This window comes from Lolium perenne, chromosome 2, assembly GCF_019359855.2.
Source record: "Lolium perenne isolate Kyuss_39 chromosome 2, Kyuss_2.0, whole genome shotgun sequence".
NCBI lineage: Eukaryota > Viridiplantae > Streptophyta > Magnoliopsida > Poales > Poaceae > Lolium > Lolium perenne.
This window is the reverse complement of record NC_067245.2, coordinates 303614757-303631985: the sequence shown is the minus strand read 5'-3', so window position 1 is coordinate 303631985 and position 17229 is coordinate 303614757. Positions and strand designations below refer to the sequence as shown.

General features: G+C 46.4%; 2 protein-coding genes and 1 pseudogene across 2 annotated transcripts; all 3 read left to right on the top strand.

Annotated features, from left to right (window-relative positions):
* The first annotated feature begins 4327 nt into the window (after window positions 1–4327).
* On the top strand, window positions 4328–4978 carry LOC139835865 (very-long-chain 3-oxoacyl-CoA reductase 1-like). The gene has a single exon (XM_071825750.1). It carries the CDS (start codon window positions 4328–4330, stop codon window positions 4976–4978), a length of 651 nt encoding a protein of 216 aa, XP_071681851.1.
* Window positions 4979–7109: 2131 nt separating this feature from the next.
* Window positions 7110–7805, top strand: LOC139829992 (very-long-chain 3-oxoacyl-CoA reductase 1-like). Its single transcript, XM_071825749.1, has one exon. The coding sequence runs from the start codon at window positions 7110–7112 to the stop codon at window positions 7803–7805; it is 696 nt and encodes a 231-aa protein (XP_071681850.1).
* Window positions 7806–15596: 7791 nt separating this feature from the next.
* Window positions 15597–16374, top strand: LOC139835864 (very-long-chain 3-oxoacyl-CoA reductase 1-like; annotated as a pseudogene).
* The last annotated feature ends 855 nt before the right edge of the window (window positions 16375–17229 follow it).

Here is a 17229-nt window from a genome sequence, read left to right as displayed (position 1 = left end):
CAGTTCTTAGCTTAGTATTCTGAAGCTAAAACTGTTTGTACTTACAAGTAAGATGCATGATTGTTTCTATCACATGTATATTTGTTTGTTTCCCTCAACTCTTATGCTTGCTATTTAACCTTGCTAGCCAAAGACCTGTACTTAGAGGGAATACTTCTCGTGCATCCAAACCTGAACCCAAACCTATGCCATTTGTGTCCACCATATCTACCTACTGCATGGTATTTTCTGCCATTCCAAGTAAATACTTCATGTGCTACCTTTAAACAATTCAAAATTTATTACTTCTTATTTGTGTCAATGTTTTATAGCTCATGAGGAAGTATGTGGTGTTTTATCTTTCAGTCTTGTTAGGCAGCCTCCACTAATGGACTAGTGGCTTCATCCACTTATCCTATAATTTTGCAATAAGAGCTGGCAATGGGGTTCCCAGCCCCAATTAATCAACTTTCATTAATAATTCTCTTGACATGTTTTGCCCTGATTCATCAGTAAGCAACTTAATTTTGCAATAGACACTCCTCCATGGTATGAGATTGTTGGAAGGCACCCGAGGATTCGGTTAGCCATGGCTTGTGTAAGCAAAGGTTGGGGGGAGTGTCATCCTTAAATAAACTAAAATACATGTGTAAACAAAAGAGAAGAGGGATGATCTACCTTGCTGGTGGAGATAACGTCCTTCATGGGAGCCGCTCTTTGGAGGTCTGTTTGGCAAGGGGGTTAGAGTACCCGCTACCAGTCGTTGACAACGACAAACACCTCTCAAAACTTTACTTTTATTCTCTTTATATGATTTCAAAACTGAAAAAGCTCTAGCACATGATTTAATCCCTGCTTCCCTCTGCGAAGGGCCTGTCTTTTACTTTATGTTGAGTCAGTAAACCTATTTCCCTCCATCTCAAGCAAGCATTTTAGTTGTTGTGATCAAACTATTATATTGTGATTTGCTTCATCATGTCTTTACTCTTCCTTGTTTAGTACAAGTTTTACCTGAATGAATATAGCTTTGAAAGTCATCAATGATTAATATGATTGAGTATGCAAGTTTACCATAAGCTTTAATATGAGAGCGCTGCTCAATAGATAAGTATAATCTGTTAACTGTTCTCTGACCAAGAACAAAGTTTGCCATCACCAATTATGATTTCTTATGCACCTTTATTTGTGATTACCTTATACTTGTTTCAAGATTGAGTTATATGAGGAAGTTGTTCACTAGAATGCCTTGTGTGAATTAATATGATGCTTCTTATCCGTATTTTATTTATCGACTCTTCACTCCATAAACATGTGGTCCTGTTTACCGAGTTCAGTTTCGCTTGGGGACAAGCGAAGTCTAAGCTTGGGGGGAGTTGATACGTCCAATTCGCATCACTATTTTATATCATAATTTGCTGTTATTCATTGATATATTTCATATTGGGACACAATACTTATGTTATTTCATCTATTTTGCATATTTCATGATTATTGGAGGATCGAGCATCGGAGCCAGGATTCTGCTAGAAAAAGCACCGCCAGAACGCAATATTTCGGAAGATCAACTGCGGAAGGAAATTATACCAAAAATCCTATTTTTCCAGATGACGAAGGAAGCCAGAAGGGGGAGCCAGCTGGACCCAAGGTGGGCCTAGACCATAGGGCGGCGCGGCCCATGGCCTGGCCGCGCCACCTTGTGGTGTGGGGGCCCCACAGCCCCTTTCGCCTCCTTTTCTTCGCGAAACCCTTCGTCCCGAAAACCTAAGCTCCAGAGGGTACGTCGCGAAGAGCCACAGCCGCCTCTGCGGGGCGGAGAACACCAGAGAGAAAAGAGCTCTCCGGCGGGCAGGAATCCGCCGGGGAAATTCCCTCCCGGAGGGGGAAATCGACGCCATCGTCACCGCCATCGAGCTGGACATCATCTCCATCGCCATCACCATCATCTTCATCATCATCACCGCCATCTCCACCGCAGCACCTCGTCACCGCTGTAGCAATTTGGGTTTGATCTTGATTGTTTGATAGGGGAAACTCTCCCAGTGTTGATTTCTACTTGTTATTGATGCTATTGAGTGAAACCGTTGAACCAAGGTTTATGTTCAGATTGTTATTCATCATCATATCACCTCTGATCATGTTCTATATGATGTCTCGTGAGTAGTTCGTTTAGTTCTTGAGGACATGGGTGAAGTCTAAATGTTAGTAGTGAATTATGGTTGAGTAATATTCAATGTTATGATATTTAAGTTGTGGTGTCATTCTTCTAGTGGTGTCGTGTGAACGTCGACTACACGATACTTCACCATTTATGGGCCTAGGGGAATACATCTTGTACTCGTTTGCCAATTGCGGGGTTGCCGGAGTGACAGAAACCTGAGCCCCCGTTGGTATATCGATGCAGGAGGGATCGCAGGATCTCAGAGTTTAAGGCTGTGGTTAGATTTATCTTAATTACTTTCTTGTAGTTGCAGATGCTTGCAAGGGGTATAATCACAAGTATGTATTAGTCCTAGGAAGGGCGGTACATTAGCATAGGTTCACCCACACAACACTTATCAAAACAATGAAGATTAATCGGCTGTATGTAGCGAAAGCACTAGACTAAAATCCCGTGTATCCTCGAGAACGTTTGGTCATTATAAGTAAACAAACCGGCTTGTCCTTTGTGCTAAAAAGGATTGGGCCACTCGCTGCAATTATTTCTCTCGCATTTTACTTACTTGTACTTTATTCATCTGTTACATCAAAACCCCCTGAATACTTGTCTGTGAGCATTTACAGTGAATCCTTCATCGAAACTGCTTGTCAACACCTTCTGCTCCTCGTTGGGATCGACATTCTTACTTATCGAAGATACTACGATACACCCCCTATACTTGTGGGTCATCAAGGAGGTGATAGGTAAGGTCACCATGTGGATAAGTGGTGAGGCTAAAGCTAGGCTCGTATAAAACCAAACACACTGAGCCTTACGTTTCTGATGGCCCTAAAACTTCGGTCCAGGCCACCAAACAACAACCCAAACTTGCACCGTGGCCCGTCTGAGATGAGATGTAAATTTATTTCCACTACGCCAGTGATGCAAAATCCATCCCAGGTAACTAAACGCGCCCCATGTCTTCCTTGACAAGTCATGCAAGAGATGAACATCTTGCTACTACCTCGCGAGACACGTGGGCTTCCCTCACCTCCAACTTTTACTCGCACACTAGTAGAGAAACCCCCCTTTAGTACCGGTTCCAAAGGGCCTTTAGTACCGGTTTTGGAACCGGTACTAAAGATCCGGTACTAAAAGCCTCCCACCTTTAGTACCGGTTCCTTACGAACCGGTACTAAAGGTGCCTCCACGTGGGCACGGAGGAGCCCGCGGGGCTGGAGACCTTTGGTACCGGTTCGTGTTACGAATCGGTACTAAAGGCTATTTCGTTTAATTTTTTTTATCCATTTTTTTATAATTATTTTTCACTCCCTCTTTTTTTTATTTTTTTTCAGAATTTCTAATATTTTCATTAGTCTCTAACTACACTTAATATCTAGTCAAATTACTTACCCGTGGTCAAACTTCCCGGTCGGTCACCCATCCTCACACTACTCCAACACTAGCACACTTAACTTCCGAGTTCCTTTCCGTCCCACTTCCAAGTGCTTCGCGCGCATATTGTTGATACTAGTATCATATCAATCCTATTAACATGTTGGTCGATGTCACACTTCTTTATTATTTGTATTGCAAATAATTGTTTTAATAAAAAAGTAATGATCTAATAATAATGTTGAATAAATAAATAAAATTAAATTTTTAATTTAAATTATTTTTAATTATTTTTGAATTTTTAATATTTTTTTGCAAACGTAAAACCTGAAAATTTGAAAATCTTATAATTTGCTAAAAGTAATAGTAATGTTCTAGGATTCAAAAAATCTTATAATTATTAATTTTAATTTTTAAAAATTAAAAATATATAAAATTCTAATTTTTTGGAAAAAACCTAAAATGTTCCTGCTTTCATATTTTCATTTGGAATTTTGAGAATCTAAAAAATTGGCTAACCGGTAAACCCAGGTGAATTCGGATGTAACTTTTTCCCACGATGATTTTGATATATTATACGTTTTTTTCCGACCTCGTATGCAAAAGTTAATGCGGTTTTACCATTTTTCAAACTTTTTTTACAAAAAAAATCAAAATTCGAATTTCTTAAATTCACCGAATAGTAGATTGCATAACATACAAGAATCTGAAAACATTTTATTTTTTTGAATTTTCTATCATTTTCATTTCTATTTTACAAAGAAAAAAAGGCTCAGATGCCCTACCAATACACGCTAGTTTTCAATTCTGGCCTCAATGGCTGGCCCGGCCTATATTTCTGCATGTATATATAGCCAGGAACAAGCAGTGCAAACGTACACACAGTACAGCAACAAATCAACTCAGGATTCCGGACCTTGCTGCAACATGCCTGCGGCAGTTCCGGTCTGGTTCATCTCCCTGGCCGCTCTCGGCGCGCTGTACTTATCGGCCGCCTGCATCCCTCTCCTCGCTCACCTCGCCCTCTGCCTCCGCCGACCCATCGACCTTCGCCGCCGCTACGGCACATGGGCGGTGATCACCGGCCCAACCACGGGGCTCGGGAAAGCCACGGCCATGGAGCTCGCGAGCCGGGGCATCAGCCTCGTCCTCCTTGACCTCGACGCCGCCAACTTACAATCCGTTTCCGAAAGCATCGCCCGAACCCACCCCAGCATCCAGACCAAGACCGTGGTGTTCGACCTCTCCCTCGTGGGCACGGCCGCCGGCGACCAGTCGATACAGGAGCTCAGGGAGGCCGTGGAGGGGCTGGACGTCGGCGTACTGGTCAACAACGCCGCCGTGGCGAGGCCGGGAGCGCTGTACGTGCACGAGGCGGACATGGAGCGGCTGGCGAGGATGATACGGGTGAACGTGACGGGGCTCACGGAGGTGACCGCCGCCGTGCTTCCCGGGATGCTGCAGTGAGGGAGGGGCGCCATCGTCAACGTCGGGTCCGGGTCTACCGTCGCCGTCCCGTCGTTCCCGCTCTACACCGTCTACAGCGCCACGAAACGGTGGGTGCCTATATGCATACGTGAAAATTCATTTCTGGATCCACTCACCTTTTATTGATTTTGGTCTAGCTATAAAATACTTGACAACCGCGCCATGGCGTCCATTATGTTGCTGTGACACCTGTGGTGCAGGAGGTGTTGGGAAAAGCAGAGCATAATCGCTTAAAGATATAGTGTCTACCAAATTCGTGTTTTTGGGTACTTTAGACGAGCAAAACATGGAGCGGACAGAGCATATATATAGTCCAATAATTGACCTGATCACAGTAACTATATTAACTAGTTTCTGACCAACGACTAAGAATTAACTTGCTCCCTCCGATCCTTATTTCAAAAAAGAAAAACTTGCTCCATCCGATCCTTATTTCAAAAAAGAAAAACTTGCTCCCTCTGATCCATAATAAGTGTCGGAGTTGATCCCGACGCTTATTATTGATCGGATGTAACTTTTTCCCACGATGATTTTGATATATTATACGTTTTTTTCCGACCTCGTATGCAAAAGTTAATGCGGTTTTACCATTTTTCAAACTTTTTTACAAAAAAAAGTCAAAATTCGAATTTCTTAATTTCACCGAATAGTAGATTGCATAACATACAAGAATCTGAAAACATTTTATTTTCTGAATTTTCTATCATTTTCATTTCTATTTTACAAAGCAAAAAAAGGCGATCCACGGGACGGGGGGGGGGGGGGGGGGGGGTGGGGTGGGGTTGGAGGTGCGTGGGGAGCAGGAAAACCTTTAGTACCGGTTCGTGACACGAACCAGTACGAAAGGTCTACCCTTTAGTACCGGTTCATGTCACGAACCGGTACTAAAGGTTTTCCGGCTGACGTCAAACCCTTTAATACCGGTTCGTGACACGAACCGGTACTAAAGGTCCTTCACAAACCGGTATTAAAGGTTGCAGGCGGCCTGGGCAGTGCAACAGGTACTAATGCACCCTTTAGTACCGATTCGTAAGGAAACCGGTACTAAAGGGTTGGACGGAAGCCCCCTTTTCTACTAGTGGCAGTAGACGGCGAGGTACATGCACATCCGTCGCCAACTGGAGGAGGTGAAGAAACTTAAGTCTACCGTGAAGGCCTACTAAAACAAAGTGAAAGGCGTGGTTGACACACTTACGTTGACTACTCACTTGCGCCTGGAGGGGTTCATCTCCTACCTCTTGGTGAACCTCGAGATGACTCCGGTGCTCTTGTTGAGCTAATCTTCAATCGGACTACACCGATGCTTACTCGTGATTTATTTGCGCAGCCTTTGAGCACAGAGCAATGGTTGGAGGCTTGCAAGGCCGCGATGTACGGTGGTCACAGCTTCTACGCAGCTAACACTTCTTCCAATGGTGGACCCAACAAAATATATGAGTGGGGAAAAATCAAGTGAGTGGGGGCACTCCTTGTATTAACTTGCAAAATCTGAAGAAATTTCAGTTCAAAATATATGAGTGGGGAAAAATCAAGTGAGTGGGGGCACTCCTTGAATTAACTCCCGGCGGCGGATAGCTTGCACTGGTGCCGCCACGCCTCCTCGAGCGTGTCCGGCGAGCGGGATCGCTTCGATCCGCTCGCGAGCGACGCGGAATTGCTGCGGCGCGCGGACATGGCGAGCGGCGGGGGTAATGCGGCGGCGTGAGCGTGCGAATTGCTCGCCGAAGCATAGCGGGGAGGCGGCGGTGCACGGCGGAGCTAGGGTTGCGAGTGAGGGGTTTGACCCCCACTCGCACCTTCGCCCTGTATTTGTAGGGGGCGGCGGTGTGGTTTTGCTGGACCCCGTATTGCGCCAATACGGGCCGGCCCGACTACGAGGCCTGCTAGACGGCTCAAACTGCGCTCACCCCCTATCCCGCCGGAATTTTACGGGGGAAGCGAGTTTTAAGGGTCCTCAGATGCCCTACCAATACACGCTACTTTTCAATTCTGGCCTCAACGGGCTGGCCCGGCCTATATTTCTGCATGTATATATAGCCAGGAACAAGCAGTGCAAACGTACACACAGTACAGCAACAAATCAACTCAGGATTCCGGACCTAGCTGCAACATGCCTGCGGCAGTTCCGGTCTGGTTCATCTCCCTGGCCGCTCTCGGCGCGCTGTACTTATCGGCCGCCTGCATCCCCCTCCTCGCTCACCTCGCTCACCTCGCCCTCTGCCTCCGCCGACCCATCGACCTCCGCCGCCGCTACGGCACATGGGCGGTGATCACCGGCCCAACCACGGGGCTCGGGAAAGCCACGGCCATGGAGCTCGCGAGCCGGGGCATCAGCCTCGTCCTCCTTGACCTCGACGCCGCCAACTTACAATCCGTCTCCGAAAGCATCGCCCGAACCCACCCCAGCATCCAGACCAAGACCGTGGTGTTCGACCTCTCCCTCGTGGGCACGGCCGCCGGCGACCAGTCGATACAGGAGCTCAGGGAGGCCGTGGAGGGGCTGGACGTCGGCGTACTGGTCAACAACGCCGCCGTGGCGAGGCCGGGAGTGCTGTACGTGCACGAGGCGGACATGGAGCGGCTGGCGAGGATGATACGGGTGAACGTGACGGGGCTCACGGAGGTGACCGCCGCCGTGCTTCCCGGGATACTGCAGCGAGGGAGGGGCGCCATCGTGAACGTCGGGTCCGGGTCTACCGTCGCCGTCCCGTCGTTCCCGCTCTACACCGTCTACAGCGCCACGAAACGGTGGGTGCCTATATGCATACGTGAAAATTCATTTCTGGATCCACTCACCTTTTATTGATTTTGGTCTAGCTATAAAATACTTGACAACCGCGCCATGGCGTCCATTATGTTGCTGTGACACCTGTGGTGCAGGAGGTGTTGGGAAAAGCAGAGCATAATCGCTTAAAGATACAGTGTCTACCAAATTCGTGTTTTTGGGTACTTTAGACGAGCAAAACATGGAGCGGACAGAGCATATATATAGTCCAATAATTGACCTGATCACAGTAACTATATTAACTAGTTTCTGACCAAAGACTAAAAATTAACTTGCTCCCTTCGATCCTTATTTCAAAAAAGAAAAAATTGCTCCCTCTGATCCATAATAAGTGTCGGAGTTGATCCCGACGCTTATTATTGATCAGATGTAACTTTTTCCCACGATGATTTTGATATATTATACGTTTTTTCGTATGCAAAAGTTAATGCGGTTTTACCATTTTTCAAACTTTTTTTACAAAAAAAGTCAAAATTCGAATTTCTTAATTTCACCGAATAGTAGATTGCATAACATACAAGAATCTGAAAACATTTTATTTTTTGAATTTTCTATCATTTTCATTTCTATTTTACAAAGCAAAAAAAGACGATCCGGGGGGGGGGGGGGGGGGGGGTTTGGGGGTGTTGGGGGAGCCGGAAAACAATTAGTACCGGTTCGTGACACGAACCGGTACGAATGGTCTACCCTTTAGTACCGGTTCGTGTCACGAACCGGTACTAAAGGTTTTCCGGTTGACGTCAACCCTTTAATATCGGTTCGTGACACGAACCGGTACTAAAGATCCTTCACAAACCGGTATTAAAGGTTGCAGGCGGCCTGGGCAGTGTAACCGGTACTAATACACCCTTTAGTACCGGTTCGTAAGGAAACCGGTACTAAAGGGTTGGACGGAAGCCCCCTTTTCTACTAGTGGCAGTAGACGGCGAGGTACATGCACATCCGTCGCCAACTGCAGGAGGTGAAGAAACTTAAGTCTACCGTGAAGGCCTACTAAAACAAAGTGAAAGGCGTGGTTGACACACTTACGTTGACTACTCACTTGCGCCTGGAGGGGTTCATCTCCTACCTCTTGGTGAACCTCGAGATGACTCCGATGCTCTTGTTGAGCTAATCTTCAATCGGACTACACCGATGCTTACTCGTGATTTATTTGCGCAGCCTTTGAGCACAGAGCAATGGTTGGAGGCTTGCAAGGCCGCGATGTACGGTGGTCACAGCTTCTACGCAGCTAACACTTCTTCCAATGGCGGACCCAACAAAATATATGAGTGGGGAAAAATCAAGTGAGTGGGGGCACTCCTTGTATTAACTTGCAAAATCTGAAGAAATTTCAGTTCACTAATATTATGGAAATTTCAAATTTTAAGTGGGGAGCATGCCCCCACTGAGATATACATATACTTGGTTCTTCCAAGGGAGGTGGCAAGTCTCCCTATTACACAGAATGCAGCAAAAAACTACCATGAAGATTACCGCCCCGATCCGTGCAACTAGGCCAGGTCGGGCTACTTCACCAAGCCGGCCAGCCCAGGCTACAATCCTGGTGGTGGGGAGGCCCTACTAATTGTGGTGGCGGCTACAATTCAAGTAGCAAAAGGCCGCTCTAGGGCGATGACCGTGATGATCGTGGCAAACATAGGACACCCTGCTGATGGAGGAAATCAGCCCATATGTCAAATATGTGACAAGGTCGATCATATTGCGTTAGGGTGCTTCAAGCGGTTTAATACCGACTACCTTGATGTCGACAATGACGGTCATTGCATCGATCGCCAAGTCGCAGTTACTACACATGTCCAAACGAGCTACTACAACATTGACTTCGGATGGTACATGGAAACTGACGCCACCGACCACCTCACTAACGACCTCGACAAGCTCACGTACAACGACAATGATCAAGTTCATGCGACCAATGGGAATGGTATGCATATTCATTATTACATTAGCCATTCCACCCTTCCTACTCCATCAAAATCATTGCATCTTAGGATTCTTTACATGCTCATTCTGTCACTCGTAGTCTCCTATCTTTTCGTAGGTTATATTGACTTTCACCAAAATATACCTTGTTAAGGACTAGGAAATGATGGAAATTCTGCTTAGTAGGAGGTATCATGCTGGTTGCTTCCGGCTTGATGAGTCTCCCTTCAAACATATCTTAAGGGAAATAGAAGTGTCGCGTGATAAGTGGTATTGTCACCTAGGGCACCCATCTACACAAATAGTTCGGCATATATTGCATCATCGCCACCTTCATTCGTCCAATGTATCAAATATGTAATTTGTGATGCTTTCCAACAAGAAAAAGTCATCAGTTGCATGTTTTCCCTTTCTAGTCGTGTGACTTTATAGCCTCTTGAAATAAGTTATTCGGATGTTTGGAGTCATGCCCAAACCTCCGTTAGTGAACACACTTACTATGTCAGTTTTATTGATGTTATAGTCAATTTACATGGTTATATCTTCTTAAGCTCAAAATCGAGATGTTGGATGTATTTTAAAACAAACGTCAGGTTGAGTGTCTTCGTGGTCACAAAATCATCCTTGTGCGGACCAATTGGGGAGCCAAGTATATCAAAATTAACGAAAACAAATAGTAGTCTAGGTGTCTCTCATCTAGTTTCATGTCCTCATAAAAACCAACAGAATGGCACTGCCGAACCAGAACATAGACATATTCTTGAAATCAGACTCAGCCTTTTAGCACATGCCTCATTTCTGTTTAATTTTTAAGGTAATGAATCTTTTTTTCACGGCATGCTTTCTTATTAATAGACTCCTTAATATTTTTTTGGAACGTGTTCTTGGTGAATCTCTAGATTACACATTTTTCGTGTCCTTGGTTGTGGGTGTTGGCCTCATTTGTGAACCTATAATAACAAATAGCTGGATTTTCGTTCCAAAATGTATGTTCCTCCAATATAGTTTCCTCCATGGCTGCTACAAATAATTACATGTTCCCACTAATAAATTATATATTTTTGGGGGTGTCATTTTTTGTGAAGGCGGATTCCTCTCTCAATTACGTAAGACATCATCTGATCATACTAATCATTTCACGCCTCATTTTTGCCAATTTGATGATAGGAGAATACCCCCTTGCTTTTTCCTAAACAAGGTGCACGAAAAGGAAGAGATGCTCATCTGGAACTACTCGCCCGAGCATGACGTCGATCATGATCATGCCGCTCCTCTACATGCCTCGCCTGACATGCTGAACAATGCTAAGTTAGATTCGGTCAACTTAGCGCCTGCCTCCTTCCTCGAGCCGCCTTCACCACGGAATTTGACACTGCGATGACCACATTGGTTTCAACCTGGTGGTATCTTTGGCCCATCATAGGGAAACCCATCTCATCTCGCCGCCTCGACCTTTTTTTGTTGCTTGCATACGCTGCCATCTTCAGATGTGCCACTGGCCTACCCTACCTAGGCTACACCTCCAGCGCATCCCAACCGTGTCATGACATGTCTTCAGTGTGGCTGCTTGTGACGGTAAAGCACACGTCCGTTGGGAACCCCAAGAGGAAGGTGTGATGCGTATAGCAGCAAGTTTTCCCTCAGTAAGAAACCAAGGTTATCGAACCAGTAGGAGATGAAGGCCACGTGAAGGTTGTTGGTGAAGGAGTGTAGTGCGACGCAACACCAGGGATTCCGGCGCCAACGTGGAACCTGCACAACACAATCAAAATACTTTGCCCCAACTTAACAGTCAGGTTGTCAATCTCACCGACTTGCTGTAAACAAAGGATTAAACGTATAGTGTGGAGAATGATGTTTGTTTGCAGAGAACAATGATTGCAGTAGGTGGTATTTCAGATGTAAAAGAATGGACCGGGGTCCACAGTTCACTAGTGGTGTCTCTCCAATAAGATAAGTAGCATGTTGGGTGAACAAATTACAGTTTGGCAATTGACAAATAGAGAGAACATAACAATGCACATACATATCATGATGACTACTATGAGATTTACTTAGGGCATTACGACAAAGAACATAGACCGCTATCCAGCATGCATCTATGCCTAAAAAGTCCACCTTCGGGTTAGCATCCGCACCCCTTCCAGTATTAAGTTGCAAACAACAGATAATTGCATTAAGTACTGTGCGTAATGTAATCAATACAAATATCCTTAGACAAAGCATTGATGTTTTATCCCTAGTGGCAACAGCACATCCATAACCTTAGAACTTTCTGTCACTGTCCCAGATTCAATAGAGTCATGAACCCACTATCGAGCATAAATACTCCCTGTTGGAGTCACAAGTATCAACTTGGCCAGAGTCTCTACTAGCAACGGAGAGTATGCAAGAACATAAACAACACATATATGATAGATCGATAATAAACTTGACATAATATTCCATATTCATTGGATCCAAACAAACACAACATGTAGAATTACAAATAGATGATCTTGATCATGATAGGCAGCTCACAAGATCTAAACATGATAGCACAAGAGGAGAAGACAACCATCTAGCTACTTCTATGGACCCATAGTCCAAGGATGAACTACTCACGCATCAGTCCGGAGGCGGGCATGGTGATGTAGAGCCCTCCGGTGATGATTCCCCTCTCCGGCAGGGTGCCGGAGGCGATCTTCAGAATCCCCCGAGATGGGATTGTCGGCGGTGGCGTCTCAGTAACTTTTCTCGTATCGTGGCTCTCGGTGATAGGGTTTTCGCGACGAAGGAAATAAATAGGCGAAGGGGCAGAGTCGGGGGGCGCCCGAGGGGCCCACCCCATAGGCCGGCGCGGCCAGGGGCCCCACCGCGCCGCCTTGTGGGGTGGCCACCTCGTGGCCCCTCTTCGTCTCCTCTTCGGTGTTCTAGAAGGCTCCGTGGAAAATAAGACCGTGGGCTTTTGTTTCGTCCAATTCCGAGAATATTTCCTGTGTAGGATTTCTGAAACCAAAAACAGCAGAAAACAGGAACTGACGTTTCGGCATCTTGTTAATAGGTTAGTGCCGGAAAATGCATCAAAATGATGTAAAGTGTATATAAAACATGTGAGTATTGTCATATAACTAGCATGGAACATAAGAAATTATATATACGTTTGAGACGTATCAGTGGCATACGACCGTTGAAACAACGATTAGATGGCACAGTCACCTGGATGATATGTCAAGGTTTTGAGGATCCTACTCGTCCGCTACACCCGCGTCACCTTCCGAAGGCTATTTATCGTCTTAAACATGCTCCTCGAGCGTGGCAACTCAATTATGTTCTTGATTCACTTGGTTTTCAAACATCTACTGTAGCTACACCACTACTCATTTTCTATATGTATGATCTTACCATGTTCCTTCTGATTTATATTGATGATATCATAGTTATCAGCTCCTTCGCTTCATCTACTGTTATATTGTTTCGAGAGATGCACTCTGGAGTTGCTGCTGTCAAGGATCTTGTCACATTAGTCTTCTAGCCTTATTGTTACCCAGAAAAAGTATGTCATTGATCTTTTTCAGAGTGCTCCCATGCAAAATGTACTCCTTCTACTCCTATGATTCTTGTTGACAAGTGTTCTACTACGGAGAGAACTCTCTGCTAATGATTCCATGTGTTACCGTTTTATAGTTGGAGGCCTTCAGTATCTTACTCTCACACATGGCCCCGGAGATCCTCATTGGACAGTTTTTAAGTGTATTCTTTGGTTTGTCAACTTTACGACCTCTCATTGTTTGACTCTACATCTCACACCTATTACACTTATTTCCACCTTCTCTAATGCTGATTGGGCTGAAATATTTGATAACCGGTGATCAATTGGGGGTAGCTATGCCATCATTTATGGTGCTAAATTGATCGCATGGACTGCTCAAAAGCAAGCCATTATGTCACGGTCTAGTAGTGAGTTTGAATAAAAACAGTGGTCAACATAACTAGGGCTCTCTCACTGCCACTCTGCCAGATACCCATATTATGGCGTGATAATATTCGATCTACATACTGATCATCCAATCCGGTGTTTCAGCCTAGTACCAAACATATTGAGGTTGATTTCCATTTTATTAGAGAAATAATGGGTCAGAAACAACTACAAATCAAGTTTATTATCTCCTCCAAAGATCAAGTGGTTGATACATTCACAAAACATCTTCCATTGCCGGTGTTTGAGGCATGTCGATGCAACGTGTTGTACATATTCTTGGTTAACCAACTTAATTGTATAGTATCTCACGTCACAAAAAAAAACTTGTGTAGTATCTAGTCTAATCCCTCTAATTTAGTAGAGTGGTGTTTTGGAACATGACAGCATTTCAAAAAAATTGAAACAAAAAATTCGCACATCCATCTTCACGTGCTACGCGCTCACAAGGTCTTTTCATAAAAAATGAACTTATCATGTGACGTGTGTAAAAAAGACAAAATTCAGTGCTGAAAACAATGTTTTTCGCAGGATAAGTTTTCTCTTTTTTACATAGGACACAAAAAATATTATTTTTTCATAAAACATGACGCATACACATACATTATAGAGATGTACATGTAGAATTTTTTGTCAAAATTTTTTCCACACTTCGAAATATGTTTTGTTGGTAGAGGGAGCATACGCACCCGGGAGCCGAATTGAATTTCCGCTAATTTAGGTTGTTTTATGTTTGGAAGGTTACTTAGGCAGACATATCGCCTTATACGATTGTAACTCGACCACATTAGTATACACCGAGGGGGCGGCATATCGTTAGAGCATGTCTAACATGCTCCCTACTTTTCTGCCCCGTAAAACGCGAGTAGAGAGCCCTGTATCAAAAAATGGTCACGCAAGCACCCTTCCGTCTAGCAGACCCCGTATTTTCACCCCGTATATTTGAAATTTGCAAACCCCGGGAAATTTGTTCGATAGTTCATCATAGTTCATAGTTGATCATACATACGGATCATACAGAATTGCGCGATCCTAATGGATCGCGACTTCTACGAACCTATCTAGTCGTCGAGGATGACGATGGTCGCCTTCTCCTCCACCTCCCGCACCTCCATCTCCTTCACGGCGGCGATGGACACCGCCTTCTCTTCTTCCTCCGCCCTCTTCTTGTCGGCATCGTCCTTGAGGGACGCTTCCAGCGCCTGCAAGAATAGGGGGTTTTCCCCCTCCTCCGCCTCCTCCGCCTCCTCGCCGGTTGGCGGCGCTCCTGCGCCGTTGGTGCTCGCCTCCCACGCCGCCTTCGACCGGCGGTTCATCTCCCAATCGGCGCACCATTTCTTGAAGATGGGGCCGCTCATCGGCTTGAGCGGCGGATCCGCCCTATACCAGAGCCCTCCCGGCGCGAACTCGCGGAGCTTCGGCGGCACGTACAGGGCGCCACCGTACCTGCACGCCGCGCGCCGACTCCTGGCGGCGGACAGCTTTCACTGGTGCCGCCACGCCTCCTCGAGCGTGTCCGGCGAGCGGGATCGCTTCGATCCGCTCGCGGGCAAAGCGGAACTGCTGCGGCGCGCGGACATGGCGAGCGGCGGGGGTAATGCAGCGGCATGCGCGTGCGAATTGCTCGCCGGAGCATAGCGGGGAGGCGGCGGTGCACGGCGGAGCTAGGGTTGCGAGTGAGGGGTTTGACCCCCACTCGCACCTTCGCCCTGTATTTGTAGGGGGCGGCGGTGTGGTTTTGCTGGACCCCGTATTGCGCAAATACGGGCCGGCCCGACTACGGGGCCTGCTAGACGGCTCAAACTGCGCTCACCCCCTATCCCGCCGGAATTTTACGGGGGAAGCGAGTTTTAAGGGTCCTCAGATGCCCTACCAATACACGCTACTTTTCAATTCTGGCCTCAACGGGCTGGCCCGGCCTATATTTCTGCATGTATATATAGCCAGGAACAAGCAGTGCAAACGTACACACAGTACAGCAACAAATCAACTCAGGATTCCGGACCTAGCTGCAACATGCCTGCGGCAGTTCCGGTCTGGTTCATCTCCCTGGCCGCTCTCGGCGCGCTGTACTTATCGGCCGCCTGCATCCCCCTCCTCGCTCACCTCGCCCTCTGCCTCCGCCGACCCATCGACCTCCGCCGCCGCTACGGCACATGGGCGGTGATCACCGGCCCAACCACGGGGCTCGGGAAAGCCACGGCCATGGAGCTCGCGAGCCGGGGCATCAGCCTCGTCCTCCTTGACCTCGACGACGCCAACTTACAATCCGTCTCCGAAAGCATCGCCCGAACCCACCCCAGCATCCAGACCAAGACCGTGGTGTTCGACCTCTCCCTCGTGGGCACGGCCGCCGGCGACCAGTCGATACGGGAGCTCAGGGAGGCCGTGGAGGGGCTGGACGTCGGCGTACTGGTCAACAACGCCGCCGTGGCGAGGCCGGGAGCGATGTACGGTGCACGAGGCGGACATGGAGCGGCTGGCGAGGATGATACGGGTGAACGTGATGGGGCTCACGGAGGTGACCGCCGCCGTGCTTCCCGGGATGCTGCAGCGAGGGAGGGGCGCCATCGTCAACGTCGGGTCCGGGTCTACCGTCGCCATGTCCCGTCGTTCCCGCTCTACGCCGTCTACAGCGCCACGAAACGGTGGATGCCTATATGCATACGTGAAAATTCATTTCTGGATCCACTCACCTTTTATTGATTTTGGTCTAGCTATAAAATACTTGACAACCGCGCCATGGCGTCCATTATGTTGCTGTGACACCTGTGGTGCAGGAGGTGTTGGGAAAAGCAGAGCATAATCGCTTAAAGATATAGTGCCTACCAAATTCGTGTTTTTGGGTACTTTAGACGAGCAAAACATGGAGCGGACAGAGCATATATATAGTCCAATAATTGACCTGATCACAGTAACTATATTAACTAGTTTCTGACCAAAGACTAAAAATTAACTTGCTCCCTCCGATCCTTATTTCAAAAAAGAAAAACTTGCTCCCTCCGATCCTTATTTCAAAAAAGAAAAAATTGCTCCCTCTGATCCATAGTAAGTGTCTGAGTTGATCCCGACGCTTATTATTGATCAGATGTAACTTTTTCCCACGATGATTTTGATATATTATACGTTTTTTCCGTATGCAAAAGTTAATGCGGTTTTACCATTTTTCAAACTTTTTTACAAAAAAAGTCAAAATTCGAATTTCTTAATTTCACCGAATAGTAGATTGCATAACATACAAGAATCTGAAAACATTTTATTTTTTGAATTTTCTATCATTTTCATTTCTATTTTACAAATCAAAAAAAGACGATCCACGGGGGGGGGGGGGGGGGGGTTGGAGGTGCGTGGGGAGCAGGAAAACCTTTAGTACCGGTTCGTCCCTTTAATATCGGTTCGTGACACGAACCGGTACTAAAGATCCTTCACAAACCGGTATTAAAGGTTGCAGGCGGCCTGGGCAGTGCAACCGGTACTAATGCACCCTTTAGTACCGGTTCGTAAGGAAACCGGTACTAAAGGGTTGGACGGAAGCCCCCTTTTCTACTAGTGGCAGTAGAC

What these genes read in the sequence shown, in the direction of transcription:
- LOC139835865 (XM_071825750.1), top strand. Translation starts at nt 4,328, where the DNA reads ATGGCTGGCCCGGCCTATATTTCTGCATGTATATATAGCCAGGAACAA.
- LOC139829992 (XM_071825749.1), top strand. Translation starts at nt 7,110, where the DNA reads ATGCCTGCGGCAGTTCCGGTCTGGTTCATCTCCCTGGCCGCTCTCGGC.